General features: G+C 43.5%; 1 protein-coding gene across 3 annotated transcripts in view; it reads left to right on the top strand.

Annotated features, from left to right (window-relative positions):
* SMAD4 (SMAD family member 4) overlaps positions 1 to 23,875 on the top strand; it is a 153,410-nt gene that overhangs the window by 80,094 nt on the left and 49,441 nt on the right. For all 3 annotated transcript variants that reach the window (XM_053701113.1, XM_053701112.1, XM_053701114.1), the window contains one exon: positions 7,115 to 7,144. In XM_053701113.1, the coding sequence (XP_053557088.1) occupies positions 7,115 to 7,144 (30 nt within the window). The remainder of the gene's footprint in view (positions 1 to 7,114; positions 7,145 to 23,875) is intronic.

Below are 23,875 nucleotides of genomic sequence, written 5' to 3' on the forward strand. Positions count from 1 at the left end.
CTACGTCACCCCCAGTCATTCTCTTGCACCCAACGAATAGATAGGATGTGTGAGAGGACTGTGGTGATTTTAATTAGTTTATTACCTTCAATCAAAAGTTTGTTATTTTATAATAGCACCGGAGTGTGTTATTCATTCTCTGGTAGAATTTGAAGAAGAATCTACCTGAGTTTTTCCTATGATTTTAGCCGGAGTAGTTAAGATCATATTGCTGTTTCTCGGCCATCTGAGGAGAGGTAAACTTCAGATCAGGGGACAGCGGGCAGATTAATCTGCAAAGAGGTATGTAGCAGTTTATTATTTTCTGACATGGAATTGATGAGAAAATCCTGCCATACCGTTATAATGTAAACTCAGCCTTAAATACAGTAGAGGTATCTGGTATCAGGCTGTCATGTATGTATATTTTACACTTCAGTATTCTGGGGAATGGTACTTCACTGGATTTATACTGTATGCATAGACTTAACCTAATTTGCAGGGACTTGCAATAGGTTTTTAAATAACAATTAATTTATTGAGGTTAAACGTTTTTTGCTGGCATGTAAAATCGTTTATTTCTCTGAGGTACTGGGTGAAAAAATGTTTTGGGCACTGTTTTTTTCCACTTGGCAATAGTTTTGTTTAAATTTAAACAGTTTACTGATCTCTCTCACTGTTATGTGTGAGGGGGAGGGGCCATTTTTGGCGCTTTTACTATGCATCAAAAAACTCAGTCAGAGGTTCATTTTCTTCCTGCATGATCCGGTTCATCTCTACAGAACTCAGGGATCTTCAAAGCTTGTTTTGAGGGAGGTAATCATTCACAGCAGAGCTGTGAAGATTGTAGTTGACTGTGATAAAAAACGTTTATTTGTGTATTTTTTCTGCTGTCAGGGTTAGTTATCCTTTGCTAATGGGAACAATCCTTTGCTAAAATTGTATATTTCTTACAAAGATTTGATGCTATAATTTATTTATTTTAACTGTCATAATTTTTTCTGTGCTTCTTATAGGCACAGTTCGTTTTCATATTATTGTAAATTACTTGAAAAAGCATTTCCAAGTTGCTAGTTAATTGCTAGTGTGTTAAACATGTCTGATTCAGAGGAAGATACATGTGCTATATGTGCTGATGCCAAAGTGGAGCCCAATAGAAATTTATGTACTAACTGTATTGATGCTACTTTAAATAAAAGTCAATCTGTACAAATTGAACATATTTCACCAGACAACGAGGGGAGAGTTATGCCGACTAACTCGCCTCACGTGTCAGTACCTGCATCTCCCGCTCGGGAGGTGCGTGATATTGTAGCGCCGAGTACATCTGGGCGGCCATTACAAATCACATTGCAGGATATGGCTACTGTTATGACTGAAGTTTTGGCTAAATTACCAGAACTAAGAGGTAAGCGTGATCACTCTGGGGTGAGAACAGAGTGCGCTGATAATATTAGGGCCATGTCAGACACTGCGTCACAGGTGGCAGAACATGAGGACGGAGAACTTCATTCTGTGGGTGACGGTTCTGATCCAAACAGACTGGATTCAGATATTTCAAATTTTAAATTTAAACTGGAAAACCTCCGTGTATTACTAGGGGAGGTATTAGCGGCTCTGAATGATTGTAACACAGTTGCAATACCAGAGAAGATGTGTAGGTTGGATAGATATTTTGCGGTACCGGCGAGTACTGATGTTTTTCCTATACCTAAGAGACTTACTGAAATTGTTACTAAGGAGTGGGATAGACCCGGTGTGCCGTTCTCACCCCCTCCGATATTTAGAAAAATGTTTCCAATAGACGCCACCACACGGGACTTATGGCAAACGGTCCCTAAGGTGGAGGGAGCAGTTTCTACTTTAGCTAAGCGTACCACTATCCCGGTGGAGGATAGCTGTGCTTTTTCAGATCCAATGGATAAAAAATTAGAGGGTTACCTTAAGAAAATGTTTGTTCAACAAGGTTTTATATTGCAACCTCTTGCATGTATTGCGCCTGTCACGGCTGCAGCAGCATTTTGGTTTGAGTCTCTGGAAGAGACACTTGAATCATCTACACTAGATGAGATTACACACAAACTTAAAGCCCTTAAGTTAGCTAACTCATTTATTTCAGATGCCGTAGTACATTTAACTAAACTTACGGCTAAGAATTCCGGATTCGCCATTCAGGCACGCAGAGCACTGTGGCTAAAATCCTGGTCAGCTGATGTTACTTCTAAATCTAAATTGCTTAATATACCTTTCAAAGGGCAGACCTTATTCGGGCCCGGGTTGAAAGAGATTATCGCTGACATTACAGGAGGTAAAGGCCATGCCCTGCCTCAGGACAAAGCCAAAGCTAAGGCTAGACAGCCTAATTTTCGTTCCTTTCGTAATTTCAAAGCAGGAGCAGCATCAACTTCCTCTGCACCAAAACAGGAAGGAGCTGTTGCTCGCTACAGACAAGGCTGGAAACCTAACCAGTCCTGGAACAAGGGCAAGCAGGCCAGGAAACCTGCTGCTGCCCCTAAGACAGCATGAATCGAGGGCCCCCGATCCGGGACCGGATCTAGTGGGGGGCAGACTTTCTCTCTTCGCCCAGGCTTGGGCAAGAGATGTTCAGGATCCCTGGGCGTTAGAGATCATATCTCAGGGATACCTTCTGGACTTCAAATCCTCTCCCCCAAGAGGGAGATTTCATCTGTCAAGGTTGTCAACAAACCAAACAAAGAAGGAAGCGTTTCTACGCTGCGTACAAGATCTTTTATTAATGGGAGTGATCCATCCAGTTCCGCGGTCGGAACAAGGACAAGGGTTTTACTCAAATCTGTTTGTAGTTCCCAAGAAAGAGGGAACTTTCAGGCCAATCTTGGATTTAAAGATCCTAAACAAATTCCTAAGAGTTCCATCGTTCAAGATGGAAACTATTCGAACAATTTTGCCCATGATCCAAGAGGGTCAGTACATGACCACAGTGGATTTAAAGGATGCTTACCTTCACATACCGATTCACAGAAATCATTACCGGTATCTAAGGTTTGCCTTTCTAGACAGGCATTACCAGTTTGTAGCTCTTCCATTCGGATTGGCTACGGCTCCAAGAATCTTCACAAAGGTTCTGGGTACTCTTCTGGCGGTACTAAGACCGCGAGGAATTTCGGTAGCTCCGTACCTAGACGACATTCTGATACAAGCTTCAAGCTTTCAAACTGCCAAGTCTCATACAGAGTTAGTACTGGCATTTCTAAGGTCGCATGGATGGAAGGTGAACGAAAAGAAGAGTTCTCTCTTTCCACTCACAAGAGTTCCCTTCTTGGGGACTCTGATAGATTCTGTGGAAATGAAGATTTACCTGACAGAAGACAGGTTAACAAAGCTTCAAAATGCATGCCGTGTCCTTCATTCCATTCAACACCCGTCAGTAGCTCAATGCATGGAGGTGATCGGATTAATGGTAGCGGCAATGGACATAGTCCCCTTTGCACGCCTACATCTCAGACCGCTGCAATTGTGCATGCTAAGTCAGTGGAATGGGGATTACTCAGATTTGTCCCCCACTCTGAATCTGAATCAAGAGACCAGAAATTCTCTTCTATGGTGGCTTTATCGGCCACATCTGTCCAGGGGGATGCCATTCAGCAGGCCAAACTGGACAATTGTAACAACAGACGCCAGCCTACTAGGTTGGGGCGCTGTCTGGAATTCTCTGAATGCTCAGGGACTATGGAATCAGGAGGAGAGTCTCCTTCCAATAAACATTCTGGAATTGAGAGCAGTTCTCAATGCCCTTCTGGCTTGGCCCCAGTTAACAACTCTGGGGTTCATAAGGTTTCAGTCGGACAACATCACGACTGTAGCTTACATCAACCATCAGGGAGGGACAAGAAGCTCCCTAGCAATGATGGAAGTATCAAAGATAATTCGCTGGGCAGAGTCTCACTCTTGCCACCTGTCTGCAATCCACATCCCGGGAGTGGAGAACTGGGAGGCGGATTTCTTAAGTCGTCAGACTTTTCATCCGGGGGAGTGGGAAATTCATCCGGAGGTCTTTGCCCAAATACTTCGACGTTGGGGCAAACCAGAGATAGATCTCATGGCATCTCGTCAGAACGCCAAGCTTCCTCGCTACGGGTCCAGATCCAGGGATCCGGGAGCGGTTCTGATAGATGCTCTGATAGCACCTTGGACCTTCAAGATGGCTTATGTGTTTCCACCCTTCCCGATGCTTCCTCGATTGATTGCCAGAATCAAACAGGAGAGAGCATCAGTGATTCTAATAGCACCTGCATGGCCACGCAGGACTTGGTATGCAGATCTAGTGGACATGTCATCCTGTCCGCCTTGGTCTCTACCTCTGAAACAGGACCTTCTGATCCAGGGTCCATTCAAACATCAAAATCTAACTTCTCTGAAGCTGACTGCTTGGAGATTGAACGCTTGATTTTATCAAAACGTGGGTTTTCTGAGCCAGTTATTGATACCTTAATACAGGCTAGGAAGCCTGTTACCAGAAGGATTTACCATAAAATATGGCGTAAATACTTATATTGGTGCGAATCCAAGAGTTACTCATGGAGTAAGGTTAGGATTCCAAGGATATTGTCTTTTCTACAAGAAGGTTTAGAAAAGGGTTTATCCGCTAGTTCCTTAAAGGGACAGATTTCAGCTCTGTCCATTCTTTTACACAAACGTCTGTCAGAAGTTCCGGACGTTCAAGCTTTTTGTCAGGCTTTAGCTAGGATCAAGCCTGTGTTTAAAACTGTTGCTCCGCCATGGAGTTTGAACTTAGTTCTTAATGTTTTACAGGGTGTTCCGTTTGAACCCCTTCATTCCATTGATATCAAGTTGTTATCTTGGAAAGTTCTGTTTTTAATGGCTATTTCCTCGGCTCGAAGAGTCTCTGAGTTATCTGCCTTACATTGTGATTCTCCTTATCTGATTTTTCATTCAGACAAGGTAGTTCTGCGTACTAAACCTGGGTTCCTACCTAAGGTGGTCACTAACAGGAATATCAATCAAGAGATTGTTGTTCCATCTTTGTGTCCTAATCCTTCCTCGAAGAAGGAACGTCTGCTACACAATCTAGATGTAGTCCGTGCCCTGAAATTTTATCTACAGGCAACTAAGGATTTTCGTCAAACGTCTTCCCTGTTTGTCGTTTATTCTGGCCAGAGGAGAGGTCAAAAAGCTTCGGCTACCTCTCTCTCTCTTTTTGGCTTCGTAGCATAATACGATTAGCCTATGAGACTGCTGGACAGCAGCCTCCTGAAAGAATTACAGCTCATTCTACTAGAGCTGTGGCTTCCACTTGGGCCTTTAAGAATGAGGCTTCTGTTGAACAGATTTGCAAGGCTGCAACTTGGTCTTCTCTTCATACTTTTTCCAAATTTTACAAATTTGACACTTTTGCTTCTTCGGAGGCTGTTTTTGGGAGAAAGGTTCTTCAGGCAGTGGTTCCCTCCGTATAAAGAGCCTGCCTGTCCCTCCCGTCATCCGTGTACTTTTGCTTTGGTATTGGTATCCCAGAAGTAATGATGACCCGTGGACTGACCACACTTAACAGGAGAAAACAAAATTTATGCTTACCTGATAAATTCATTTCTCCTGTAGTGTGGTCAGTCCACGGCCCGCCCTGTTTTTTATGGCAGGCTAAAAAATTTTTTGGATTATACTCCAGTCACCACTACACCCTTGGGCTTCTCCTTTCTCGTTGGTCCTTTGGTCGAATGACTGGAGGTGACGTAGAGGGGAGGAGCTATATAGCAGCTCTGCTGGGTGAATCCTCTTGCACTTCCTGTAGGGGAGGAGATAATATCCCAGAAGTAATGATGACCCGTGGACTGACCACACTACAGGAGAAATGAATTTATCAGGTAAGCATAAATTTTGTTTTTACCTCTGTGATTACCTTTTATATAATCCTCTGCAAACTGCCCACTTATTTCAGTTCTTTTGACATACATTTATTTTAGCCAATCAGAGCTGGCTCACCTGAACTCCATGTGCTTGAGCACAGTGTTATCTATAACACATGTGAACTAACACTCTCTAGTTGTGAAACACTGTCAATGCCCTGAGAGAAGAGGCAGCCTTCAAGGGCTTAGAAATTAGCATATGAACCTCCTAGGTTTAGCTTTCAACTAAGAATACCAAAAGAACAAAGCAAAATTGGTGATAAAAGTAAATTTGAAAATTGTTTAAAATTACATTCTCTATCTAAATCATGAAAGTTTATTTTGGACTAGACATTCCCTTTTAATGCATGGTTATTAATGTGCAGTAAACCCGCTGCTGATTTAAATGCTGAGCTGTGGTGAGATCTATTAAAGGGACAGTCAAGTAAAAAAAAAACTTTCATGATTTAACTAGGGCATGTAATTTTAAACAACCTTCCAATTTACTTTTATTACCAATTTTTCTTTGTTCTCTTGGTATTCTTAGTTGAAAGCTAAACCTAGGAGGTTCATATGCTAATTTCTTAGACCTTGAAGGCCGCCTCTAATCTGAAAGCATTTTGACAGTTTTTCACCACTAGAGGGTATTAGTTCATGTGTTTCATATAGATAACATTGAGCTCAGGAACGTGAAGCTCCTAGGGGTCAGCACTGATTAGCTAAAAATGCAAGTCTGTCAAAAGAACTGAAATAAGGGGGCAGTTTGCAGAGGTTTAGATACAAGGTAATCAGAGGTAAAATGTGTATTAATATAACAGTGCTGGTTATGCAAAACTGGGGAATGGGTAATAAAGGGATTATCTACCTTTTTAAGCAACAAAAATTCTGGTGTTTACTGTCCCTTTAATAAATTGTCAGAACACCATGAATATAGGTAACGATCCTCACCCACTTCTACAAATTGATAAATTTTGTTGATTATTATTTTCACACTGGTGTGAATGCTAAAGCAATTTTGCATTATCCACAATATTTATGTGCTACTAATTGTCATGTATAAATTATTTTACCTCAGTTATGAATATCCTTTATCACTTTTGTAGAGTCACATTATGCTAGTTAAAAGCAGACAAGTGCCACTGACATCAATTTTATTTCAGCCTTTTTGTATTTCTGTATGTATTGTACCTAATTCTTATTTAATCTGGATTTTACTGTCATCAATTTAATTTTTTTTTTTTTTTTTTTTAATGAAGATCTTTCTGGATTGACTTTACAAAGCTCTGGTAAGTAATTATCTTAATGTGTTTATTCTAAGTGTCACTTAATCTGTAAGATTTGACACAAGGCCCCGGTTCTCTTAATTGTTAATTTGTTTTGCATAGTATCTTATACGTTTTCTTTCTAATGACACGATGAGTCCACGGATCATCATTAATTACTGTTAGGAATATCACTCCTGCCCAGCAGGGGGCGGCAAAGAGCACCACAGCAAAGCTGTTGAATATCACCTCCCTTCCCTCCCACCCCAGTCATTCTCTTTGCCTATGTTAGAGCAAGGAAGTGGTAAAGTTAGGTGTTTGTAAAAGATTCTTCAAGCAAGATTCTTCAAGCAAGAAGTAGTGCAAGATTGTGCTGCTTTGTCCTAGGGTGTAGCCGTAGTCCACATCAGTCTCTTCAGTAGGGCAGTGGTGGATTTAGAGCAATGGGAACGTGTGGGACATAATTCTCACTGCACCTCCCATGTAGTTTATGCTGCCCTAACTCTGAAAGCTTGAGTAAAATTACTCAGTCTTTATTTCTTTTCCACAGGTCTATGTGAGGGAGAGGACCTCTCAAACCTGGTCAGCTGCCTTGCTGTCGGGCAGATTGATGAGGTAAGTATTGACTTTGTTATTTTTGGGACTAATAAGGAAAATGAAAATCAGAAAAAGTGGGCACTTTATTTCAGAGGAAACTTATATAAGGGGCTCAGAGTGAGGGCACTTTTTTTTATAAAGAGGGACACTTAAACTCTCCTGTACATATAGAGGACTTATATGACAGCCTTTGATGCAGGCACTGGGGCTGAGGATATTTAGGCTCAGGTGGTTTCACTACTTCCGACGGTTTTAACTTAACTTTAAGACAAAATGCCGACCGGGAGATTCTTTTTTTTTTTTTTTTTTTTTTTTGGGAACGCCCACGATGGGCGGAGCTATGGGGGGCAGCAATCTGTGTTCCATGCCACTTCTCTTCACTTCAGAGTGCCGGAGGGAGAGAGACTACAGGGTCTGTCTAGAAACGCATGATTAGCTAAAATCATGCGTTTCTAGGACCGGTGAACGGCTCACTTCATCTTCTGCTGAGTTTCGGATCGTTTGACTAGTGATTGCAAAGTACCGGTGCAGCAGGGCAGGTAGGCACCTCAGCAAAGAAGCTGAGGTGTAGAGGTGTTCTGTTATAGTTATTTAGCAAATTTGCCGATTCTGCAGACAAAAGTAAAAAAGTTACGGTTTAAAATTTAAAGGTATAGTAACGTTTTTTTTCTGTTAATTTTTATTAAAAAGTTAAGGTTTTTATTTCATTATTTGATCCATTGTGAGTCAGAATGGACCAATAGGCTTGGCAAAATGTCACATGATCTTTTCTCCAACATAGGTGTGTCCGGTCCACGGCGTCATCCTTACTTGTGGGATATTCTCTTCCCCAACAGGAAATGGCAAAGAGCCCAGCAAAGCTGGTCACATGATCCCTCCTAGGCTCCGCCTACCCCAGTCATTCTCTTTGCCGTTGTACAGGCAACATCTCCACGGAGATGGCTTAGAGTTTTTTAGTGTTTAACTGTAGTTTTTATTATTCAATCAAGAGTTTGTTATTTTAAAATAGTGCTGGTATGTACTATTTACTCAGAAACAGAAAAGAGATGAAGATTTCTGTTTGTATGAGGAAAATGATTTTAGCACCGTAACTAAAATCCATGGCTGTTCCACACAGGACTGTTGAGAGCAATTAACTTCAGTTGGGGGAACAGTGTGCAGTCTCTTACTGCTTGAGGTATGACACATTCTAACAAGACGATGTAATGCTGGAAGCTGTCATTTTCCCTATGGGATCCGGTAAGCCATGTTTATTAAGATAGTAAATAAGGGCTTCACAAGGGCTTATTAAGACTGTAGACTTTTTCTGGGCTAAATCGATTCATTATTAACACATATTTAGCCTTGAGGAATCATTTATTCTGGGTATTTTGATATGATTATATCGGCAGGCACTGTTTTAGACACCTTATTCTTTAGGGGCTTTCCCTAATCATAGTCAGAGCCTCATTTTCGCGCCGGTATGGCGCACTTGTTTTTGAGGACAGCATGGCATGCAGCTGCATGTGTGTGGAGCTCTGATACATAGGAAAGTCTTTCTGAAGGCATCATTTGGTATCGTATTCCCCTTTGGGCTTGGTTGGGTCTCAGCAAAGCAGATTCCAGGGACTGTAAAGGGGTTAAATATAAAAACGGCTCCGGTTCCGTTATTTTAAGGGTTAAAGCTTCCAAATTTGGTGTGCAATACTTTTAAGGCTTTAAGACACTGTGGTGAAATTTTGGTGAATTTTGAACAATTCCTTCATACTTTTTCGCAATTGCAGTAATAAAGTGTGTTTAGTTTAAAATTTAAAGTGACAGTAACGGTTTTATTTTAAAACGTTTTTTGTGCTTTGTTATCAAGTTTATGCCTGTTTAACATGTCTGAACTACCAGATAGATTGTGTTCTGACTGTGGGGAAACCAAGGTTCCTTCTCATTTAACTATATGTATTTTATGTCATAAAAAAATTTAGTAAAAATGATGCCCAAGATGATTCCTCAAGTGAGGGGAGTAAGCATGGTACTGCATCATCCCCTCCTTCGTCTACACCAGTCTTGCCCATACAGGAGGCCCCTAGTACATCTAGTGCGCCAATACTCCTTACTATGCAACATTTAACGGCTGTAATGGATAATTCTATCAAAAACATTTTAGCCAATATGCCCACTTATCAGCGAAAGCGCGACTGCTCTGTTTTAGAAAATTCTGTAGAGCATGAGAACGCTGATGATATGGTTTCTGAAGGGCCCCTACACCAGTCTGAGGGGGCCAGGGAGGTTTTGTCTGAGGGAGAAATTTCAGATTCAGGAAACATTTCTCAACAAGCTGAACCTGATGTGATTACTTTTAAATTTAAGTTGGAACATCTCCGCGCTCTGCTTAAGGAGGTGTTATCCAATTTGGATGATTGTGATTATCTGGTCATTCCAGAACCACTATGTAAAATGGAAAAGTTCTTAGAGGCCCCGGGGCCCCCCGAAGCTTTTCCTATATCCAAGCGGGTGGCGTACATTGTTAGTAAAGAATGGGACAGGCCCGGTATACCTTTAGTACCTCCCCCCATATTTATAAAATTGTTTTCCTATAGTCGACCCCAGAAAGGACTGATGGCAGACAGTCCCCAAGGTCGAGGGGGCGGTTTCTACTCTACACAAGCGCGCCACTATACCCATAGAAGATAGTTGTGCTTTCCAAGATCCTATGGATAAAAAATTAGAAGGTCTGCTAAAGATGTTTGTTCAGCAAGGTTCCCTTCTACAACCAATTGCATGCATTGTCCCTGTCACTGCAGCCGCGTGTTTCTAGTTTGATGAGCTAGGAAAGGCGATTATTAGTAATTCTTCTTCTTATGAGGAGATTATGGACAGAATTCGTGCTCTTAAATTGGCTAATTCTTTCACCCTAGACGCCACCTTGCAATTGGCTAGGTTAGCGGCGAAAAAATTCTGGGTTTGCTATTGTGGCGCAGAGCGCTTTGGTTAAAATCTTGGGCAGCGGATGCGTCTTCCAAGAACAAATTGCTTGACATTCCTTTCAAGGGGAAAACACTCTTTGGCCCTGACTTGAAAGAGATTATCTCTGATATCACTGGGGGCAAGGGCCACGCCCTTCCTCAGGATAGGTCTTTTCAAGACCAAAAATAAACCTAAGTTTCGTCCCTTTCGCAGAAACGGATCAGCCCCAAGGGCTACGTCCTCTAAGCAGGAAGGTAATACTTCTCAAGCCAATCCAGCCTGGAGACCTATGCAAGGCTGGAACAAAGGAAAGCAGGCCAGGAAACCTGCCACTGCTACCAAGACAGCATGAAATGCGGGCCCCCGATCCGGGACCGGATCTGGTGGGGGGCAGACTCTCTCTCTTCGCTCAGGCTTGGGCAAGAGATGTTCTGGATCCTTGGGCGCTAGAAATAGTCTCCCAAGGTTATTCTCTGGAGTTCAAGGGGCTTCCTCCAAGGGGGAGGTTCCACAGGTCTCAGTTGTCTTCAGACCACATAAGAAGACAGGCATTCTTACATTGGGTAGAAGACCTGCTAAAAATGGGAGTGATTCATCCTGTTCCATTAGGAGAACAAGGGATGGGGTTCTACTCCAATCTGTTCATAGTTCCCAAAAAAGAGGGAACGTTCAGACCAATCTTAGATCTCAAGATCTTGAACAAGTTTCTCAAGGTTCCATCGTTCAAGATGGAAACCATTCGAACACTTCTTCCTTCCATCCAGGAAGGTCAATTCATGACCAAGGTGGATTTCAAGGATGCGTATCTACATATTCCTATCCACAAGGAACATCATCGGTTCCTAAGGTTTGCATTCCTGGACAAGCATTTCCAGTTCGTGGCGTTTTCTTTCGGATTAGCCACTGCTCCTAGGATTTTCTCATAGGTACTAGGGTCCCTTCTGGCGGTGCTAAGACCAAGGGGCATTGCTGTAGTACCTTACTTGGACGACATTCTGATTCGAGCGTCGTCCCTTCCTCAAGTAAAGGCTCACACGGACATTGTCCTGGCCTTTCTCAGATCTCACGGATGGAAAGTGAACGTGGAAAAGAGTTCTCTATCTCCGTCAACGAGGGTTCCCTTCTTGGGAACTATAATAGACTCCTTAGAAATGAGGATTTTTCTGACAGAAGCCAGAAAAACAAAACTTCTAGACTCTTGTCGGATACTTCATTCCGTTCCTCTTCCTTCCATAGCGCAGTGCATGGAAGTGATAGGTTTGATGGTAGCGGCAATGGACATAGTTCCTTTTGTGCGCATTCATCTAAGACCATTACAACTGTTCATGCTCAGTCAGTGGAATGGGGACTATTCAGACTTGTCTCCGAAGATACAAGTAAATCAGAGGACCAGAGACTCATTCCGTTGGTGGCTGTCCCTGGACAACCTGTCACAAGGGATGACCTTCCGCAGACCAGAGTGGGTCATTGTCACGACCGACGCCAGTCTGATGGGCTGGGGCGCGGTCTGGGGATCCCTGAAAGCTCAGGGTCTTTGGTCTCGGGTAGAATCTCTTCTACCGATAAATATTCTGGAACTGAGAGCGATATTCAATGCTCTCAAAGCTTGGCCTCAGCTAGCGAGGGCCAAGTTCATACATCAACCATCAGGGGGGAACAAGGAGTTCCCTAGCGATGGAAGAAGTGACCAAAATCATTCTATGGGCGGAGTCTCACTCCTGCCACCTGTCTGCTATCCACATCCCAGGAGTGGAAAATTGGGAAGCGGATTTTCTGAGTCGTCAGACATTGCATCCGGGGGAGTGGGAACTCCATCCGGAAATCTTTGCCCAAGTCACTCAACCGTGGGGCATTCCAGACATGGATCTGATGGCCTCTCGTCAGAACTTCAGAGTTCCTTACTACGGGTACAGATCCAGGGATCCCAAGGCGGCTCTAGTGGATGCACTAGTAGCACCTTGGACCTTCAAACTAGCTTATGTGTTCCCGCCGTTTCCTCTCATCCCCAGGCTGGTAGCCAGGATCAATCAGGAGAGGGCGTCGGTGATTTTGATAGCTCCTGCGTGGCCACGCAGGACTTGGTATGCAGATCTGGTGAATATGTCATCGGCTCCACCATGGAAGCTACCTTTGAGACGAGACCTTCTTGTTCTAGGTCCGTTCGACCCACTCCAGCTGACTGCTTGGAGATTGAACGCTTGATCTTATCAAAGCGAGGGTTCTCAGATTCTGTTATTAATACTCTTGTTCAGGCCTGAAAGCCTGTAACCAGAAAAATTACCACATAATTTGGTATATCTGTTGGTGTGAATCTGCAGGATTCCCTTGGGACAAGGTTAAGATTCCTAAGAGTCTATCCTTCCTTCGAGAAGGATTGGAAAAAGGATTATCTGCAAGTTCCTTGATGGGACAGATTTCTGCCTTGTCTGTGTTACTTCACAAAAAGCTGGCAGCTGTGCCAGATGTTCTAGCCTTTGTTCAGGCTCTGGTTAGAATCAAGCCTGTTTACAAAATTTTGACTCCTCCTTGGAGTCTCAACCTAGTTCTTTCATTCCGTTGATATTAAGTTATTATCTTGGAAAGTTTTGTTTTTGGTTGCAATTTCTTCTGCTAGAAGAGTTTCAGAATTATCTGCTCTGCAGTGTTCTTCTCCTTATCTGGTGTTCCATGCAGATAAGGTGGTTTTGCGTACTAAACCTGGTTTTCTTCCAAAAGTTGTTTCTAACAAAAACATTAACCAGGAGATAGTTGTGCCTTCTTTGTGTCCTAATCCAGTTTCAAAGAAGGAACGTTTGTTGCACAACTTGGATGTAGTTCGTGCTCTCAAATTTTACTTAGCAGCTACTAAGGATTTCAGACAAACTTTGTCTTTGTTTGTTGTTTATTCTGGTAAACGGAGAGGTCAAAAAGCAACTTCTACCTCTCTCTCCTTCTGGATTAAAAGCATTATCCGATTGGCTTATGAGACTGCCGGACGGCAGCCTCCTGAAAGAATCACAGCTCACTCCACTAGGGCTGTGGCTTCCACATGGGCCTTCAAGAACGAGGCTTCTGTTGATCAGATATGTAAGGCAGCGACTTGGTCTTCACTGCACACTTTTTCTAAATTTTACAAATTTGATACTTTTGCTTCTTCTGAGGCTATTTTTGGGAGAAAGGTTTTGCAAGCCGTGGTGCCTTCCATTTAGGTGACCTGATTTGCTCCCTCCCTTCATCCGTGTCCTAAAGCTTTGGTATTGGTTCCCACAAGTAAGGATGACGCCGTGGACCGGACACACCTATGTTGGAGAAAACAGAATTTATGTTTACCTGATAAATTACTTTCTCCAACGGTGTGTCCGGTCCACGGCCCGCCCTGGTTTTTTTTTTAATCAGGTCTGATAATTTATTTTCTTTAACTACAGTCACCACGGTAACATATGGTTTCTCCTATGCAAATATTCCTCCTTAACGTCGGTCGAATGACTGGGGTAGGCGGAGCCTAGGAGGGATCATGTGACCAGCTTTGCTGGGCTCTTTGCCATTTCCTGTTGGGGAAGAGAATATCCCACAAGTAAGGATGACGCCGTGGACCGGACACACCGTTGGAGAAAGTAATTTATCAGGTAAACATAAATTCTGTTTTTGTTTTGTTGCCAATGTGGAACCACCAATCCCTTTCTGTTCCTCCTGTATTGAGAGAACTTTAAATTATAGGGATAGACTTTTTTCTGAGCCAACATTTTCCAAGGTGGATGCTGTTCAGGAGTTTAATGACAATATTCAATATATGCTGCAGCTTTCTCCTCAAGCGTCCCAACTTGTATCGCCCACACATGCAGTGCCCTGCGCTTCCTCTCTGACTCCACCTGGAGTCACGTTGCAAGACATCTCTTCCCTCATGCCCTCTGTGGTCTCTGATCCGTTGTCTGCTTTTCCCATCCTGAAGGGAAAGCGCAAGAGGAAAGGTAAACTTTCAGTAAGTGAGGTTGCTAACGCTGTTGTTGCTTTTTTGAATGCCCCCTCCCAGAAGCCTGAGGAGGAGGATACTTCGGTAGCATCTGAAGGTAAAATCTCAGACTCAGTGTAATTCCTCCTACTGATTCTGAAGTTGTATCCTTCAGGTTTCAGCTAGAACACCTCCGTCTGTTACTCAAGGAGGTTTGGATGACAGCGACACCATGGTTGTTGTCAATCCTAAAAGGTCCAGTAAGCTACATAAGTATTTTGATGTACCTTCCATGGTGGAAGTTTTTCCTGTACCAGATTGAGCTACTGAGATTATTGCTAAGGAATGGGAGAGACTGGGTACCCCTTTTTCTCCATCCCCTGTATTTAAAAGGTTTCCTATAGCATATTCTATCAAGGAATTTTGGCACGGTATCCAAGGTGGAATTTCCACGCTAGCCAAGAGAACTACTATTCCTATAGAGGATAGTTGCTTCTTTAAGGATCCTATGGATAAGAAGTTACAGGATATGTACACCAGGGTTTACAATGACAACCCACGCTTGGTATGGCTAATGTCACTAGTGCGGTAGCATACTGTTTGATGCCTTTTCTGAATCTATTAAAAACACTCTTCCCTTGAAGAAATTTAGGTTAGGATAAAGGCCCTTAAGTTGGCCAACTCCTTTACCATGGATGCTTCCCTTCAGGTTATTAAGCTGGGAGCTAAAATTTTGTTTTTTGCCATACTGGCTAGCAGATCTTGGTCTGCGGATGGGTCATCTAAGTCTAAACTTTTGGCGAGTCCTTACAAAGGGAAGACTTTGTTTGGGCAGGGGTTGACAGAAATAATTGCTGACATCACGGGAGGAAAGGGACTTTTCCTCTTTCAGGATAAGATAAATAGGGATGTCAGAGTAATTTTCGTTCCTTTCGAAATTTCAATGGAAATCCTTTCACTTCCTCCTCCAAGCAGGAGCAGTCCAAGCCTTCCTGGATTCCCAATCATTCTTGGAACATAGGAAAACAATCCGGGACCGGATCTTGTGGGGGGCAGACTTTAATTTTTTGTTCAGGCTTGGGTACGAGATGTTCAGGATCCCTGGGCGGTGGACATTGTGTCCCAGGGATACAAACTAGAGTCAAGACCTTTCCTCCCAGGGGCAGTTTTCTGCTTTCAAGATTATCTGTAGACCAGACACAGAGAGAGGTGTGCTTACACTGTGTTCGGGACCTCTCCGACCTGGGAGTGATGGTTCCTGTTACAATGCAGGAACGAGGTCTGGGGTTCTATTTCAATCTGTTCGTGGTTCCCAAAAAAGGGAACATTCAGACCGATTTTAGATCTCAAGAGTCTAAACAAATTCCTCGGAGTGCCGTCTTTCAAGATGGAAACTATTTGTTCCATTCTTCCTTTTGTCCAGGAGGGTCAATTTATGACAATGGTCAAGTTTCTAATGTTTGCTTTTCTAGTCAAACACTTTCAGTTTGTGACTCTTCCATTTGGTCTTACCACAGTTACCAGAATTTCCTCAAAGGTCCTGGGATCCCTGCTAGCAGTGCTCCGATTGCGGGGCATTGCAGTGGCACCTTATCTGAACGACATTCTAGTTCAGGCGTCTTCCTTTCAACAAGCAAGATCGCACACGGAAATGTTAACTTTCCTGCGGTCTCACGGATGGAAGGTGCATTTGGAAGAGAGTTCCTTAGTTCCAAATACAAAGGTGTTTTTCTTGGGAACCATAATAGATTCCTTATTAATAAAGATTTCTTCTGTTATGTGTGATCAGTCCACGGGTCATCATTACTTCTGGGATATTATCTGCTCCCCTACAGGAAGTGCAAGAGGATTCACCCAGCAGAGTTGCTATATAGCTCCTCCCCTCTACGTCACCCCCAGTCATTCTCTTGCACCCAAAGACTAGATAGGAGGTGTGAGAGGACTATGGTGATTATACTTAGTTTTTATAACTTCAATCAAAAGTTTGTTATTTTACAATAGCACCGGAGCGTGTTATTACTTCTCTGGCAGAGTTTGAAGAAGAATCTACCAGAGTTTTTCTTATGATTTTAACCGGAGTAGTTAAGATCATATTGCTGTTTCTCGGCCATCTGAGGGAGGTAAAAGCTTCAGATCAGGGGACAGCGGGCAGTTGAATCTGCATTGAGGTATGTAGCAGTTTTTATTTTCTGAATGGAATTGATGAGAAAATCCTGCCATACCGTTATAATGACATGTATGTATACTCTACACTTCAGTATTCTGGGGATGGTATTTCACCGGAATTACTCTGTAAAAGTACATTAAACCTTTTAATAGGTATTTAATTCATGTTAAACGTTTTTGCTGGAATGTAGAATCGTTTGCATTTCTGAGGTACTGGGTGAATAAATATTTGGGCATTATTTTTCCACTTGGCAGTTTGCTTGTTTTGATTATGACAGTTTCGTTTCTCTCTCACTGCTGTGTGTGAGGGGGAGGGGCCGTTTTTGGCGCTCTTTGCTACGCATCAAAAATTTCCAGTCAGTTACTCTTGTATTTTCTGCATGATCCGGTTCATCTCTAACAGAACTCAGGGGTCTTCAAACTTCTTTGAAGGGAGGTAGATTCTCTCAGCAGAGCTGTGAGACTTATGTAGTGACTGTGTTTTAAAACGTTGCTCTGTGATTTTTATGTTTAAAATTTAATTAGTGTTACTTTACTAATGGGAACAAACCTTTGCTAACAATTTGTGTTGTTTTTAAAGAGTGATGCTATAACTGTTTTTCAGTTCATTATTTCAACTGTCATTTAATCGTTTAGTGCTTCTTTGAGGCACAGTACGTTTTTGTTAAATAAGATTGTAACCAAGTTGCATGTTTATTGCTAGTGTGTTAAACATGTCTGATTCAGAGGAAGATACCTGTGTCATTTGTTCCAATGCCAAGGTGGAGCCCAATAGAAATTTATGTACTAACTGTATTGATGCTACTTTAAATAAAAGCCAATCTGTACAAATTGAACAAATTTCACCAAACTGCGAGGGGAGAGTTATGCCGTCTAACTCGCCTCACGTGTCAGTACCTGCATCTCCCGCCCGGGAGGTGCGTGATATTATGGCGCCTAGTACATCTGGGCAGCCATTACAGATAACATTACAAGATATGGCTACTGTTATGACTGAAGTTTTGTCTAAGTTACCAGAACTAAGAGGCAAGCGTGATCACTCTGGGGTGAGAACAGAGTGCGCTGATAATTCTAGGGCCATGTCTGATACTGCGTCACAGCTTGCAGAGCATGAGGACGGAGAGCTTCATTCTGTAGGTGACGGTTCTGATCCAAGCAGATTGGATTCAGATATTTCAAATTTTAAATTTAAATTGGAAAACCTCCGTGTATTACTAGGGGAGGTCTTAGCGGCTCTTAACGATTGTAACACGGTTGCAATACCAGAGAAAATGTGTAGGTTGGATAAATACTTTGCGGTACCGGCGAGTACTGACGTTTTTCCTATACCTAAGAGATTAACTGAAATTGTTACTAAGGAGTGGGATAGACCCGGTGTGCCGTTCTCACCCTCTCCAATATTTAGAAAGATGTTTCCAATAGACGCCACCACACGGGACTTATGGCAAACGGTCCCTAAGGTGGAGGGAGCAGTTTCTACTTTAGCTAAGCGCACCACTATCCCGGTGGAGGATAGCTGTGCTTTTTCAGATCCTATGGATAAAAAATTAGAGGGTTACCTTAAGAAAATGTTTGTTCAACAAGGTTTTATATTGCAACCCCTTGCATGCATCGCGCCGATTACGGCTGCGGCAGCATTTTGGATTGAGTCTCTGGAAGAGAACCTTAGTTCCGCTACGCTGGACGACATTACGGACAGGCTTAGAGTCCTTAAACTAGCTAATTCATTCATTTCGGAGGCCGTAGTACATTTAACCAAACTTACGGCTAAGAATTCAGGATTCGCCATTCAGGCACGTAGGGCGCTGTGGCTAAAATCCTGGTCGGCTGATGTAACTTCTAAGTCCAAATTACTTAATATACCTTTCAAGGGGCAAACTTTATTTGGGCCCGGTTTGAAAGAAATTATCGCTGACATTACAGGAGGTAAGGACCACGCTCTACCTCAAGACAAAGCCAAAGCTAAGGCTAGACAGTCTAATTTTCGTCCCTTTCGGAATTTCAAAGCAGGTGCAGCATCAACTTCCACTGCACCAAAACAGGAAGGAGCTGTTGCTCGTTACAGACAAGGCTGGAAACCTAACCAGTCCTGGAATAAGGGCAAGCAGGCCAGAAAACCTGCTGCTGCCCCTAAGACAGCATGAACCGAGGGCCCCCGATCCGGGACCGGATCTAGTGGGGGGCAGACTCTCTCTCTTCGCCCAGGCTTGGGCAAGAGATGTCCAGGATCCCTGGGCGCTAGAGATCATATCTCAGGGATACCTTCTAGACTTCAAATTATCTCCCCCAAGAGGGAGATTTCATCTGTCAAGGTTGTCAACAAACCAAATAAAGAAAGACGCGTTTCTACGCTGTGTACAAGATCTATTATTAATGGGAGTGATCCATCCGGTTCCGCGGTCGGAACAAGGACAAGGGTTTTACTCAAACCTGTTTGTGGTTCCCAAAAAAGAGGGAACTTTCAGGCCAATCTTGGATTTAAAGATCCTAAACAAATTCCTAAGAGTTCCATCGTTCAAAATGGAAACTATTCGGACAATCTTACCCATGATCCAAAAGGGTCAGTACATGACCACAGTGGATTTAAAGGATGCTTACCTTCACATACCGATTCACAAAGATCATTACCGGTATCTAAGGTTTGCCTTCTTAGACAGGCATTACCAGTTTGTAGCCCTTCCATTCGGATTGGCTACGGCTCCAAGAATCTTCACAAAGGTTCTGGGTGCCCTTCTAGCGGTTCTGAGACCGCGAGGAATTTCGGTAGCTCCGTACCTAGACGACATTCTGATACAAGCTTCAAGCTTTCAAACTGCCAAGTCTCATACAGAGTTAGTTCTGGCATTTCTAAGGTCGCATGGATGGAAAGTGAACGAAAAGAAGAGTTCTCTCTTGCCTCTCACAAGAGTTCCATTCTTGGGGACTCTTATAGATTCTGTAGAAATGAAGATTTATCTGACAGAAGACAGATTAACAAAGCTTCTAAATGCATGCCGTGTCCTTCATTCCATTCAACTCCCGTCAGTAGCTCAATGCATGGAGGTGATCGGCTTAATGGTAGCAGCAATGGACATAGTACCCTTTGCACGCCTACATCTCAGACCGCTGCAATTGTGCATGCTGAGTCAGTGGAATGGGGATTACTCAGATTTGTCCCCCACTCTGAATCTGGATCAAGAGACCAGAAACTCTCTTCTATGGTGGCTTTCTCGGCCACATCTGTCCAGGGGGATGCCGTTCAGCAGGCCGGACTGGACAATTGTAACAACAGACGCCAGCCTTCTAGGTTGGGGCGCTGTCTGGAATTCTCTGAAGGCTCAGGGACAATGGAGTCAGGAGGAAAGTCTCCTGCCAATAAACATTCTGGAATTGAGAGCAGTTCTCAATGCCCTTCTAGCTTGGCCCCAGTTAAAGACTCGGGGGTTCATCAGGTTTCAGTCGGACAACATCACGACTGTAGCTTACATCAACCATCAGGGAGGGACAAGAAGCTCCCTAGCAATGATAGAAGTATCAAAGATAATTTGCTGGGCAGAGTCTCACTCTTGCCACCTGTCAGCAATCCACATCCCGGGAGTGGAGAACTGGGAGGCGGATTTCTTGAGTCGCCAGACTCTTCATCCGGGGGAGTGGGAACTTCATCCGGAGGTCTTTGCCCAAATACTTCGACGTTGGGGCAAACCAGAGATAGATCTCATGGCGTCTCGCCAGAACGCCAAACTTCCTCGCTACGGATCCAGATCCAGGGATCCGGGAGCGGTTCTGATAGATGCTTTGACAGCACCTTGGAACTTCAGGATGGCTTATGTGTTTCCACCCTTCCCGCTGCTTCCTCGATTGATTGCCAAAATCAAACAGGAGAGAGCATCAGTGATTCTAATAGCGCCTGCATGGCCGCGCAGGATTTGGTATGCAGATCTAGTGGACATGTCATCCTGTCCGCCTTGGTCTCTACCTCTAAGACAGGACCTTCTGATTCAGGGTCCATTCAAACATCAAAGTCTAACTTCTCTGAAGCTGACTGCTTGGAAATTGAACGCTTGATTTTATCAAAACGTGGTTTTTCTGAGTCGGTTATTGATACCCTGATACAGGCTAGGAAGCCTGTTACCAGAAAGATTTACCATAAAATATGGCGTAAATACCTATACTGGTGTGAATCCAAAGATTACTCCTGGAGTAAGGTTAGGATTCCTAGGATATTGTCTTTTCTACAAGAAGGTTTAGAAAAGGGTTTATCGGCTAGCTCATTAAAGGGACAGATCTCAGCTCTGTCCATCTTATTACACAGGCGTCTGTCAGAAAATTCAGACATCCAGGCCTTTTGTCAGGCTTTAGCTAGGATCAAGCCTGTGTTTAAAACTGTTGCTCCGCCATGGAGTTTAAACTTAGTTCTTAACGTTTTACAGGGTGTTCCGTTTGAACCCCTTCATTCCATTGATATAAAATTGTTATCTTGGAAAGTTCTATTTTTAATGGCTATTTCCTCGGCTCGAAGAGTCTCTGAGTTATCAGCCCTACATTGTGATTCTCCTTATCTGATCTTTCACTCAGACAAGGTAGTTCTGCGTACTAAACCTGGGTTCTTACCTAAGGTTGTCTCTAACAGGAATATCAATCAAGAGATTGTTGTTCCATCCTTGTGTCCAAATCCTTCTTCAAAGAAGGAACGTCTTCTACACAATCTGGATGTAGTTCGTGCCCTCAAGTTCTACTTGCAGGCAACTAAAGATTTTCGCCAAACTTCTTCCTTGTTTGTCGTTTTTTCTGGACAGAGGAGAGGTCAAAAAGCTTCTGCTACCTCTCTCTCTTTTTGGCTTCGTAGCATAATACGTTTAGCCTATGAGACTGCTGGACAGCAGCCTCCTGAAAGAATTACAGCTCATTCCACTAGAGCTGTGGCTTCCACTTGGGCCTTTAAGAATGAGGCCTCTGTTGAACAGATTTGCAAGGCTGCAACTTGGTCTTCGCTTCATACTTTTTCCAAATTTTACAAATTTGACACTTTTGCTTCTTCGGAGGCTATTTTTGGGAGAAAGGTTCTTCAGGCAGTGGTTCCTTCTGTATAATGAGCCTGCCTATCCCTCCCGTCATCCGTGTACTTTTGCTTTGGTATTGGTTCCCAGAAGTAATGATGACCCGTGGACTGATCACACATAACAGAAGAAAACATAATTTATGCTTACCTGATAAATTCCTTTCTTCTGTTGTGTGATCAGTCCACGGCCCGCCCTGTTTTTTTAAGGCAGGTAAATATTTTTTAAATTATAATTCAGTCACCACTACACCCTTGGCTTCTCCTTTCTCGTTGGTCTTTGGTCGAATGACTGGAGGTGACGTAGAGGGGAGGAGCTATATAGCAACTCTGCTGGGTGAATCCTCTTGCACTTCCTGTAGGGGAGCAGATAATATCCCAGAAGTAATGATGACCCGTGGACTGATCACACAACAGAAGAAAGGAATTTATCAGGTAAGCATAAATTATGTTTTTTCTGACAGTGTCAGGAAATCAAAGATTTTCGATTCTTGCCTAGCACTTCAGTCCTCTCCTCGGCCATTAGTGGCTCAGTGTACGGAGGTAATCGGGCTGATCGTAACGGCAATGGACATCATCCCGGTCGTCCGTTTCCATCTCAGACCTTTGCAGTTAAGGCGCAGGCAGTGGAACGGAGATTATGTGGATCTGTCTCCGCGATTACTGCTGGAGCAGGAGGCAAGGGATTCTCTATTTTTGGTGGTTGTCTCTGGATCATCTTTCCCAGGGAACCTGCTTTCGCAGAACCTCTTGGGTGATGGTGACAACAGATGCCAACCTTCTGGGAGGCTCTCTAAAGGCTCAGAGAACAGGTATTCGGTCGGAGTGTGTTCTTCCCATAAACATTCTGGAACTGAGAGCAATTTTCAATGTTCTCCTGGCCTGGTCTCGGTTAACTTCGGCCCGGTTCTTCATGTTCCAGTTGGACATTTTAGCCTCAGTGGTTTTCATCAACCGTCAAGGAGGAGCTAGGAGTTCCTTGGCCATGATAGAGGTAGCCAAGATCATTCAGTGGGCAGAGACCCACAATTGCTGTGGCGGACTTCCTAAACAGGTAGACCCTTCACCCAGGGGAGTGGGAGCTCCATCTGGAAGTGTTTTCCAGCATGATTCTCAAATGGGGTCAACCGGAATTGGATCTCATGGCATTTGGCAGAATGCCAAGCTCCCGAGGTACAGTACTGAGAGACACTCTAGTGGTACCTTGGAATTTCAGTCTCGCATACCTATTGTCTCCGTTTGCTTTTTTTCCTCGAGTCATTGCTCGAATCAAGCAGGAGAGGGCGTCGGTGACGCTCATTGCACCGGCTTGGCCTCGCAGGATTTGGTATGCAGACCTGGTGGAAATGTCATCTCTTCCACCTTGGAGACTTCAGTTGGGGAAGGACCTTCTATTTCAAGGGGCCTTCCTTCATACAAATTTAGTTTCTCAGAGCCTGACTGATTAGAGATTGAACGCTTAAATTTATCCAAGCATGGATTTCAGACTCAGTCATTGAGACCTTGATTCACGTAAACCTGTGACTAGAAAGATTTACCATAAGATATCTATATCGGTGTGAATCCAAAGGCTACTCTAGAATTCTGTTTTTCTTTTACAAGATACTATGAGTCCACGGATTTCATCCTTGTGGGATATCGCCTCCTGGTCAGCAGGAGGAGGCAAAGAGCACCACAGCAGAGCTGTGTATATATAGCTCCTCCCTTCCCTCCCACCCCAGTCATTCTCTCTGTCTGTGTTAGTAAGATAGGAGCTGGCAAAGTGAGGTGTTAGTTTAGTTTCTTCAATCAAGATTTTATTATTTTTAAAGTAGTGCCTCTGAGTGCTGCTTTGTGCTGGGGTGTAGCCTAGACCAGATCAGTCTCTTCAGTACAAAAAGAGAAGCATTTGGTGGCTTAAAGCAATAGGAACTGGTGGGACATAATTCTCACTGCGCCTCCTATACATGTTCCTGCCCTAAATACAGATCGCCTAAGCACTTTTAACTCAGGCTTATCTTATTCCACAGGGCTATGAGAGGGAGAGGACCTCTGGAAACCTGATGGATGCCATGCTGTCGCACAGCTTTTGAGGTAAGTGCTGACTTTTTAT

Source organism: Bombina bombina, chromosome 2 (genome assembly GCF_027579735.1).
Source record: "Bombina bombina isolate aBomBom1 chromosome 2, aBomBom1.pri, whole genome shotgun sequence".
Lineage (NCBI taxonomy): Eukaryota > Metazoa > Chordata > Amphibia > Anura > Bombinatoridae > Bombina > Bombina bombina.